This window comes from Genypterus blacodes, unplaced genomic scaffold (genome assembly GCF_046128005.1).
Source record: "Genypterus blacodes isolate CSIRO-AG114 ecotype Tasmania unplaced genomic scaffold, CSIRO-AGI_Gbla_v1 ptg000120l_1, whole genome shotgun sequence".
NCBI classification, from domain to species: Eukaryota; Metazoa; Chordata; class Actinopteri; order Ophidiiformes; family Ophidiidae; genus Genypterus; species Genypterus blacodes.
In genome coordinates, this window is record NW_027466923.1 from 1,735,021 (window position 1) to 1,745,798 (window position 10,778).

The window sequence follows — 10,778 nt, forward strand, 5'->3', positions numbered from 1 at the left end:
ATTTTAGACATACCTAGTGACGACAAACCTGTGGTTCTCAAGAGTATTGGTGTGTGTTTGTATGAAGAGGGAGCAGGACAAACGTAAAGATGCTGTTTGCTTACACTAAGGAGCATGCTAGAATGGGCGCCACGACGATGCAGTTTCAAAGCTGACGAGTCAAAAGGACACAAACACTGACCACTGGCAAATCTACAAAATAAAGACATTGAAAAAGGCTAAAACAAACAGCGATGAGCTGGCGTCAGTAACCACAAAGAGAGAGAGAGAGAGAGAGAGAGAGAGAGAGAGAGAGAGAGAGAGAGGGAAGAACAAACCAAAGTAGAGGGACGGAGTGGTCGAGAGATAGAGCGAGAAGAATCTACAAAAAATGAAATTGGCAGTGGTACTATTAGTGTAAAATGCAAGTCTGGCGCTCTCCCTTCTGCTCTCTCTCTCTCTCTCTCTCTCTTCTTTCACCTCATTATTTCTAACATTTCCTTCCTCTCTATCTCCCTGCCCTCCACCTCTGTCTACACCTTGTCTAGTAGGGACCGTTGACAGTAGAGGAGTCGGCGCGGGGTGCCATACCGACGGAAAAACAACAAAGCCGCCAGCGTCGCGATAACACACACCAACAGGAACAGCGGCAGCACCACAGCCGCGGCCCCGCCCCCGCCGCCACCCCGCCCTTCCTCATCCACCTCAATAATGATCACCTCCGTATCCTCCACCTTCTCCCTCTCCCTGTCCGTCTCTCTGTCCGTCTCTCTGTCCCTCTCTCTGTCCCTCTCTCTGTCCGTTTCCCTGTCTGTCTCTCTGTCCCTCTCTCTGTCCCTCTCTCTGTCCCTTTCTCTGTCTCTAGCTCTGTCCTTGTCTTCCCGCTCCTTGTCCTTCTCTCTCTCCTTATCCTTGTCGTGTCCGCCTCCGCCTCTTCCCCCATCCGTCTTGGAGTCTTCGTTGGGACAGCCCATCCAGTCACGGAGTGCCGACTTGGGGTATCCAGGCTCCACACGCATCATCTGATTGTTAAACTTCCAGTACTTGTTGGCTTTGTAGAAGTAGGTGTATGCTGACGAGAGACGCAAACAAATGTGAGAATTGCACCGAAGGACATAAAGTAAGTATCAAATATGATCCTAATAACACTCTTACCTTGATCTTTGCTCATGAAGGCAGCCTTGATGTTGTCAGGCACTCCCTGCCACACACTGACAGATTTTGGATAGCCTTCATCAACGCTTTTGGAGTCTTCATTGAAGCGGTAATACCTGCACAAAGAATGGAAGAGGGTGAGGAAGAGTTGGGTTGTGAAACATACATACACACATACGTATCCACACACACACACACAAGGGATGTGACTCACTGGTTTGCTCTGAAGAAGAAGGTCTGCCCAGTGGGGGTGTAGAAGAGAGCCGCATCTATCCGATCTTTGGGAAGCCCTTTGCCCATTTCCTTCAGACTCTTTGGGTAACCAGGGTCCAGAACGGATTCAGTAAAGACCCAGTATCTGTCTCCTACAGAGAGAGAGACCAGAGACAGAGAAAGAGAGAGAGAGAGAGAGAGAGAGAGAGAGAGAGAGAGAGAGAGAGAGAGAGAGAGAGAGAGAGAGAGAGAGAGAGAGAGAGAGAGAGAGAGAGAGAGAGAGAGAGAGAGAGAGAGAGAGAGATTTGAATTTGCTAGTCAGATGGGGATTGTTGACTTCCTGTCCTCACTTTTTGATCTTGATATTTCATCCAGCCGTACCTTTAAAGAAAACAAATTTCCCATCTTCTCTTTCAAAAGCAGCGTTGACATGAGTGGGCAAACCCCTCCAGAAGTGACCAAGCGGCATTGGGTATCCATCCAGCACGCGGTTGTTCCGTACTCGCCAGAACCACTTATCCTGAAAGAGGAGAACAACCCTGCTGCTCAGCTCTGACATCCTGCCGGACACACTGTCCCTTCATCATCGTCATCATCATCATTACGTCAGGTCTGTTTACCTTGAAGACAAACATTTCTCCTCTGAGGATGCCGATGCTGTCGAAGTGTCCCTCACAGATGCTGGGCCCGTATCGAGGCTTGTCTGGTGAGTAGGTGGGATCGGGCTCATTGTAAGGTGTCCGGGGTGTAACAGGAGGAGGCTGAGGGCCCGATCCAGACCCTGAGGGAAAACACAGATAATGTTAACATGAATAAGAAGAACATCATTTAAGACACTTATTGCCCAAACATATGAAAGATTACAAAGAAAGTGTTGATTGATTTCACACCGTAAAGCTGCTGAATGCCTCTGCGGTCGTCATCAGGAAGCTGGAAGTTATCGGTGTCCATCCACTGATAGAAAGGAGCCATGATGGCCGAGGGGTCATTGGAGTGCTCCAGACCCAGAGCGTGGCCCAGCTCGTGCACCGCCACCAGGAAAACATCATTTCCTAAAACACCAAATCACCATTTCAGAGCAGAAAACGCACAATGTACGACATCAGCATGGGAGGGGAATTTTACATGGTTTGACTTTACGCCAACGGGGCATTTGCAGGCTTAACCACGTGAATATCTGTGGCTATAAAAATATTCTTCTGTATTTAGGTCACATGTTGTCATTGCTGTCTATCATGTGACGATACAGCTGACACAGCAGGATTACACATAAGTGATTTCCCGAACTCCAGAAATAAAACACTTCTCCATTTTCCTGCGTCAACACACCCCTGCAGGCAAACACACCGACACATGCTGGGACCTGCTGCTGCTGCTGTTATCTTCACTGCAGCAAAACACAGATCCCCAACTCAACAAAAGCAAAGGAACGCCCAGTGGTTATGCTCCTCTTCAATTATAAGGAATCAAAAAGGGAAACAAATATCAGCCCCTCACCCATCAGGTCCTTGTTTTTAATTGTCCACGGCTCCGCTGCGTCGAAGTGGGTGTCTCCACCCATGCCGTTACCGGGGAAATAGGCGTGTGCCAGGAAACCCCCCTCTCCGTCAAATGGGCTGCTGTCACCGTGGAAACCCTCGCTGAAGAAGAGCATGATATCTGCAAATTCCTCCACCTTGTCCCGGATGTAACTGTACGGGATTTCGCGGAATCGAAGAGGCGTGACGCTCTCCCACACCTTGAAAGCGTTTCTGATGGCCTCGTAGGTCTCATACTCGCCCACCTTAGGCGTGTAGTTCTGTATACTATAGAGGGGGTAAGGGAGTGTGTGGGTGGGGCAAGGTGAGACAGGGAGAGACAAGACAGTTGGTGTCAGATACTGGAGTGTGTGATGGCAAATGATTAGAAGATACAAATGTAAAATCTAAACTTTGGTAAAGATGGCGTGCTCATGATAGATGTAGAGCACTCACGAAAATGTGACCTCATTCTTGTCCCACTTCAGGCCCTGGATGGCGTATCGCTTCTTCCTCAGGTTGGTCTTCAGCTCGGCGCCAAATTTATCCGGCACACCGCAGCGAGGCCGCTTCATGGCCCTGACAGACACAAGACACATCCCAGTCACAACCCAGAAATACCTCCTCCCCTCTCTGTGGATGCTCCGCTGTCACTGCGAGCGAGAACGAATGTGTTTGGAGGTTCTCACTCGACGGTGTTGGTGTCGATGGTGCCGGTGATGGTGAGGCCGTAGAACCTCTGCATGGCGCTAATGGCTGAGGTGATGGAGTGAGGGGAGCGGAGGGAGTGAGTCCTCAGGTTTCCTGGTGGCAGGTAACCATACTGCTGCAACCACGACTGCGGAGCAAAGCAAGGAGACGGCAAAGATCAACAGAATGACTCACGACCTCTGTTCCAGTTTAGGAGGTAAACACACAGCATATATAAACATTTCATCTCTCGTGTGATATTTTCTGTTTAACAAAATCAAACCATGGGAAAGGAAAAGGAACGGATTTGTATGGTAATGAAACATAAGGCTGAAGAAGGCAGGTTGTATGATGCTGGATGTTTTTGCAATCGGATCACTGCACTGAAAATACATTCCACGTTGACAGAGAAAATAAGCTTAAATAATGATCTTTCTTTGCTTTTTGTCTCTTTTGGCCAGCAGGAGCGACATCATCACAAGTATCTGGATTTTCTCCAAACAATGACTAAATGCAGAACTATTCAACTATCAACACTCGGGCTCTCCGGTGACGGTGTGGACTGCAGTCAACTGAAAGTGTGGTCATCAGGAGAGAAGTGGGTGAAACTTCGGCATAAATAACAGGTTCGTGTTTCAACTGAGAGTGCAACACAGAAACCAAACCAGGAAATTCCCCTCTGAGTTAAAGATTAAACACAAGAGTTGCAGATTAAAGGTATGTTTACACTGAAGTCGTGGTGGAGGTTAGACCCATTATATTCCTGTATTCATTTGACTCAGCGTCACATGTCCAATCCTTCAGGCCTACATGTCTAAACTTGACCTTACTTTCCCCTTAAAATCCATTTAAGTGCAGCATCTGGAATAGCTCCAGCAACTTAGTTCCATACCTCTCCCACACAGTCTCTCCTTGACTCTTTTCCTGTCAATTTAGAGGTAAAAAACATCACTGAGACTATTGTGAGGGCAGTGAAAATCGAGACCGCTTAGATATTCTGCTCAGGACACAACAGGGAGTTTGTGATCCGCTCCCAGGATGTGTTTTTATGGATTAGAAATACAACAAGCGCGACTGGATTTATAGACACACAAAGCTTCCCTGTCAATAACTGCTGCATGAACATTTTTTGTTTGGAGAGGGAAGTGGAGGGCTGAGAGAGAGAGAGAGAGAGAGAAAGATGTAGGGAGTGTCCCAGGGTGAGACGCAGGCCTCCGTCTCCAGTCGAGCAGCAGCGTCAGTCAGTAATTTAACTGGGAATTTCTTCCTCATGGCATCCAAACCTCAAAGTCAAACTCTCCCCCACGTCCCTGTCTCTGTCTTCGCCTCCGCACTCCACCCCTCCTCCTGCTGCTATCCTCTCCTCTGCCTCCGCTGTCTCTTATGGAAAACCGGAGGACTTGAGGGTAAATGCGTATGAACAACAACGCCCAGATCACCCAATCTGCTGGAAAGCTAATGTTTGCTAAATGTAATGATGACAACAAGTTAAGGTGGGGATGTCGGCACGGACTCAGAATATTTTCTTTTATTTATATTAATTTACAGAGCAGAGTTCACACTAAACATGAGAAACTTTCGCCATGAAACTTTGCAGATCTTGCAAATCTTATCTTATGCATGACTGTTTATTCTTATTATTTTTGTCGACCTACTTAATGATAGCAGATATTGAAAACTAATTGTATCTGTCCTGTATTTAGCTGCCACAGATCAGGTCAGTCAGCCTTCATTCTCTCTCTGTCCCTTCCTCTCCAGTAGTAGTAGACATGGAGGTCTCAGTGTTTAGACTTCACCCCTCAATGAGCCCTTTCTGGTTCTGACTCACCATTGGGAACTCCATTGGACACATAAAGACTCACTGTTGGCCAGCACATCCATAAGGAGGGGGGGAGTGGGGAAGACAGCAAAGATGGAAGGTCACTGAATCAAGAAGTCCTAACTTAGACTGACTGTTTGACAGTTGTGCACTTTGTGGATCCTCTAACTAATGTAGTAATTCCTTTTATACTGTAGTGTTTCCATCCTTCTCACTCAATGTCTCAGGTTTTACAACATCCTAACTTCTGTCAAAAGGCTGGTGTTGAATGAACAAGGCTCCCACACCTCCTCCTCCTCCATAGCCCCTGACAACGTCTTATTCACCGTCACACTGGGCTATATTTGACCACAGTAATGGGCTGACTAACTAAAGCAGTAGCAGAAAGAGGAAACGGTCCCTTTATTTACAGTGGCACCGGCGATGACAGGCAAACCTAATATAGGCTTTTGATGTGGAACACCTACAAATGTGGCCTGGAAACTTTTGAACATGAAAGCCACTGCTGAGTAATGAAATAAAGTTAAAGGGCAACGCTGGACGAATTCTGATGATCCGCTACAAAAACTGTTAAATTCATACTTGACAATAATCAGTCATAGTCACTGCAGTCTTGAATTTGTTTCTAGATGCTGCAGGTTACAACATGAGCCTATAAATAAGAGAGCCAAATAAAGTAAAGACGCGCTGGGATAGGATCGCAAACACATTAGTCAAGCCTTTCCCAGCATTGCTCCCCAGCCCCCACCTCACATAGATGATGTTCTACAATGTTTACAATGCTTCAGATTGTTTTCCACAGTCATAGCAGGGAAGAAGAAGAGTTCAAACAGTCATTTTGTACTGGATGAGTGTTTGAATACGTGAACGGTAGAGTTTTATTGCGCCCGATGCCATTTCGGAGAACTTAACTCATGGGTAGAAGGTAAAGGGTGCGGCTGGCTCACACTCTGTGATGTGTGACCTTATCGTGGAATGGAAGATACACAAGAATAAAACAGCAGTTGCTATGCATGTCAGCGGATTGAGCGCTCTCGTCGCATAGGATGAGAGAGGGAGAGAGAGGGAGAGAGAGGGAGAGAGAGAGAGGAGGGATTGCATTTCAGAAAATAAAAAAAGAGTCAGTTGTTCCGTTCTGTGAGAGCCAATGGAAAAAACTCTGGTCAAGAGCGATGGGAGGCCAAATGAGGCAGACTGGGTATAGAGCATGCAGCGCTCCTCATTATGCTGTCCAGAGTACTCAGGGATCATGTCAGATGCCATAAACCTGTGAAGTTATTGCTCCCGCTTCACTTCAAACAGCTTGTTGATGGTTGTTAGTGTGTGTGTGTGTGTGTCTGTGACGTAAGATTACACTTCTTTTGTCCGTTCTCTCTCTATGTGTTTTACTTTGAAGGATAATGCTGCTCCTCCAAAAAGACAGCTGGCCGCTCTGACCTGTCCAGCCAGGGTGTGTGTTTGTGTGTGTGTGTGAGAGAGGGAGGGAGAGAGAGAGAGAGGCAGTGCCTGTGTGGGTGTGTTTGTGTGCGAGTGCGTCCCTCCAGCTGCTGTCTATTAAAAACAACCATTTCATTGCCAACAACAACAAGAGTGACAACAGATGATCGGAAAAACACACAATCACTACCGAGGAAATTAGAGCAATCAAAAATCAGCGGATTTTGTCTCTGAAAACTCGAATAGGCTTGATGTTTCACTTCCTTTACGCACAGGAAATGAGGTAATGACTTTGTGTATTATCTTATGTCCTGTAACTCGTCCTCTCTTTCGTCAGTGAGGCCACATTCAGGCCGCCCACTGGTGACCATTAGGATGTGGCTTTGTCTGAACACTATGCACCCTTCCTTATTCACTTCCTACCCCAGAATAACCAGTAAGACACCACGAGTGTACTGGTGTCATCGCTCAAACCCATTCATGTGTCCTTAAAGAAATGTGCCAATGATTTGAAATTCTGCAGCATCGTGGAAAATTAAAGCCTTTTCTTGAATTTGCATTAAATTCTGCGGTGTGGAATCCCATAAAGCTGGAGGGACAGCATGAGCCTTTATTGTGGCGAGCATAACTACTATCTTTGTGCTGTTGATGAAAGAGCAACATGGCTCCATAAAGGACTGTTCTATAGACTCTGACCCGGTATGTCACTTAGGTTGAATGGAAATTTTCCGGAGAAACAATACAATTTTGTAAAATTCCCGACGTACGCTTTAAATCTACTCTTCTCACAGTGGAAGCAGGAAGAAGGACGCAGACGTCATAGCAGTGCCACCACTGTGCGTGGTGCATATTCCTTACATCCTGTCTTATTCATCTACCTAATTGCTTCATTCCCCAGCTGTCCTTTTCCCAGATTGCATCATGCCTTCCCCACAATGCCGTCCTTTCTGATCCTCTCAGTGCCGAGCTGCTGTAACAGCTCCCTCACTGTCCTCTCTGCTCCACTTCTGTCACCCGCCTCTCATTTTCATGTCACTTTATCTGCCTTTGTAGTGAATGACCTCAGACTGTAGTCGAGATCCATTACAGTGTGTGTGTGTGTGTGTGTGTGTGTGTGTGTGTGTGTGTGTGTGTGTATGTATGTATATATATATATATATATATATATGTGTGTGTATACGTGTGTGTGTATATGTGAATGTGTGTGTGTGTTTCCAGATTTGTCCACACATGGAGAAGGTGTGTTTGATCTGTTTGTACTGCAGTGACTGTATAGGATGCCACAATCTGACATAACAAGGTGTTCAACCACGCGACTGTCCACTTCCTGTCTATGCCCCAGACTACAGGAAATGACACATCTACCACATCCTGACGATCCCCGACCCACTGACCACTGCACACAAGCTCACTGCTTACTTAATTACACCTACTGTTAAATTCAAACACCACCGCAGTGTTTGGCATCATACACTTACATTCTTTAAATCCTGTGACTTAAGACACAGAATGGTCTTTCAATAGTCCAATAGTCTTTCAAAATAAAGGCCCGATCGGTCATTTCAATGATAATAGATTGTATTCTTGTATTTACAAATATTTATGATCCAAACAGATCGAATGGAGACATTAATTAAATGACTTAGAACTGTTTTAAAAGACCAATTGATGAATGTACTTTCTGACAGAATGTTCCAGTCCAGGCTCTGATCACAACGTTGACAGTGGGGCTACTCTTCTATTTACATTTGGATCAAAGACTGTAGCCTTTAACTTCAGACTCCTAATGTAGGTCAGCTGAGTTAACTCTCATTATGGAACACTCACTTTCTTCCACTGGCACAGCTGGAGATTTCATTCAGAGTCCATATGCAGGAAGAAATGATCGAAGAGACATTTGGCGCCACTATATGACCTAGAAACCCATGATGTGCGCGCACACGCACACACGCACGCACGCACGCTCGCACACACACACACACGCACACGCACACGCACACACACACACACTAAAGATGGTATTTAATGCTGAAGGAAGCAGGTGTGTAGGTGTATCATAACAAAATTGCATCCTGAAAGCTAAACGCAGAACTTCCTGACTGCTACTCTGACTGTGAGGACCGACTGCTGATAGTGCAGAAGGCAAGACACGGGGGAGAAACAGAATATGAGACAATAGGAGAGAACGCAGCACAGCAGAAGATAAAGGAAAGCAAGAAGAACCAGAACCAAAGAGAACTGAACCAGAACAGTGCAGAAGTTGCAAGTGGCAGCAAAGTAGAAGACAATAGAATGTAACAGAAAGGAAGAGAACAGAACAATGGCAGGAGAAGGTTGTGGCTCATTCTTGCCTGATCCATATCAATACTAAAGCAGCAAAGAACTGCAGAAAAAGTGTTTTCCCCCAGTTGAGTTGGCTGAGGCTGAGATGCTGCAGAGCCTCTGAGATAAAGCTCCCCTCCCCCAGTCCACCCAGGACCTAACTCAGGACAGATGTCAACAATTGCATCTCCTCATCCCTCTGCTTCTAACATCTATACCCACAAACTCAACTCAATCACCCCGTTCCCACAAAAATCACCCCTGTCTGTCTGTCTCTGCCCTCCCTCCGACCACAGTACAAGCCCCAGTATTTCTCCTCTTTCTGTTGCTCAGCTGCTTTTGCCCTCTCAGCACTTTTCTTGTGTTTTCCTGCAGGCTGTCATCATTATGGGCTGCTTCCTCTTAGCCCAGGGTCAGAGCCCTTCCCAGATCCCCGCGCCCAAACAACAGGCTTGTGGTATTGTGGACCATTTAGTGTTTAAATGTTCCTACTAATGTTAAAGGCTTTTAAAGTAAGTCTTTAAAGGGCATGAAGGGAAACCAGTATATGACGAAGTGCAGGGCTGCTCTTCTTCTATCTTTGCTCTCTTTAATCATTCTTCCAAACTGATAGGAATATTTTCATTTACTCCTTGATTCTTCACCTATGACTTCATTTGCTAAGCTTCATTCTTCACTCCTGGAGTCTCTTTTTTTTTGGAACAAGCGAAACAAATCAATGTGCATGAATAATAGAATTGTCTTTAAACTTTTCCCAACGCAGATCCACATTCTACTTGATTGATTAAGTCCTGTTCTGTGTCATCAACAAGTTTGAAATCTGACTACGAGACAAGATGACATGTAAAGACATTAAAGCGTGCACAGTTCCAGGCTTGATTACCTGACTTTACCCCTCATCCCCTCACCTTTGATCCCTCCTCATCGCTCTCCCTCACCCCCCACCCTGACCCCCTTCAGTCTCCTTGCTCACCTCTGGGTTGACTTGTCGCTGGCTGTCTCCCTGCTGTGCGCTCTGCTCCCACAGCAGCGGCAGCAGCAGCAGCAGCCTGAGCGCGTTGATCCCCTGTGCCATCCTCTCACTCTCCACAAATACGCAGTTCAACCGGACACTTCTCTCTCCCCCCCTCCTGTAAACACTTTACAGCGCAGCCTTGACTTTTTGCTATTTGTCAAAACATCATCTGGTGCAAAAAAAAAAAAAAGATCATCTGAAAGAATTCGCACGGAGCAAACGATCACTTTCGGTAGATTTTAAAAAAAATGGTTTCCAAGCGAAGTAACTGCGCGTTTCTGGCTAAACTTACTAAAATCACGGCAGGTTCTTATCTGGTCTATGCATTATTATGCGCCTTCAAACCAAACCAAACCAAATTAACGCGGATAAAGTGCACAAGGAGACTCTGTATATGCGGGCTGTGCGTATTTTGTCTCCAAATTCAATATGCGCCTGATGTTGCTGCCTGACTTTGTTTTCATGAAGCTATCTCAACTCATTCCGGTCTCCTCGATCCTCCAGTCGGCTTGTTTGGATCCCCCCTTCGTCCTGCTTCCCTGTCCGCTGCGTACGTGGTAGTTTGATGGTCCCTGGAGGCATTCGCTGGAAAATGGAGGGGAGTAAACCTCCCAACATCTGCCCGCCCCCT

The 10,778-nt window shown here is 46.3% G+C and overlaps 1 protein-coding gene across 1 annotated transcript; it reads right to left on the reverse strand.

Moving 5' to 3' along the window:
• Positions 1–10,729, reverse strand: mmp14b (matrix metallopeptidase 14b (membrane-inserted)). Its single transcript, XM_076162172.1, has 10 exons — positions 10,106–10,729; positions 3,554–3,702; positions 3,321–3,443; positions 2,845–3,152; positions 2,238–2,399; positions 1,968–2,128; positions 1,729–1,867; positions 1,349–1,499; positions 1,135–1,250; positions 1–1,051 (listed from the first exon to the last, which is right to left on the reverse strand). The coding sequence occupies exons 1-10, from the start codon at positions 10,205–10,207 to the stop codon at positions 513–515; spliced, it is 1,950 nt and encodes a 649-aa protein (XP_076018287.1). The 5' UTR covers positions 10,208–10,729; the 3' UTR covers positions 1–512.
• Positions 10,730–10,778: the final 49 nt, after the last annotated feature.

Excerpts from the sequence above, each read along its gene's own strand:
- mmp14b (XM_076162172.1), bottom strand. The coding sequence starts at position 10,207 with ATGGCACAGGGGATCAACGCGCTCAGGCTGCTGCTGCTGCTGCCGCTG. Across the intron at positions 1,500-1,728 it reads GAAATTTGTTTTCTTTAAAG|GAGACAGATACTGGGTCTTT; the intron begins GTACGGCTGGAT and ends CTCTCTCTGTAG. Across the intron at positions 1,052-1,134 it reads CTTCATGAGCAAAGATCAAG|CATACACCTACTTCTACAAA; the intron begins GTAAGAGTGTTA and ends GTCTCTCGTCAG.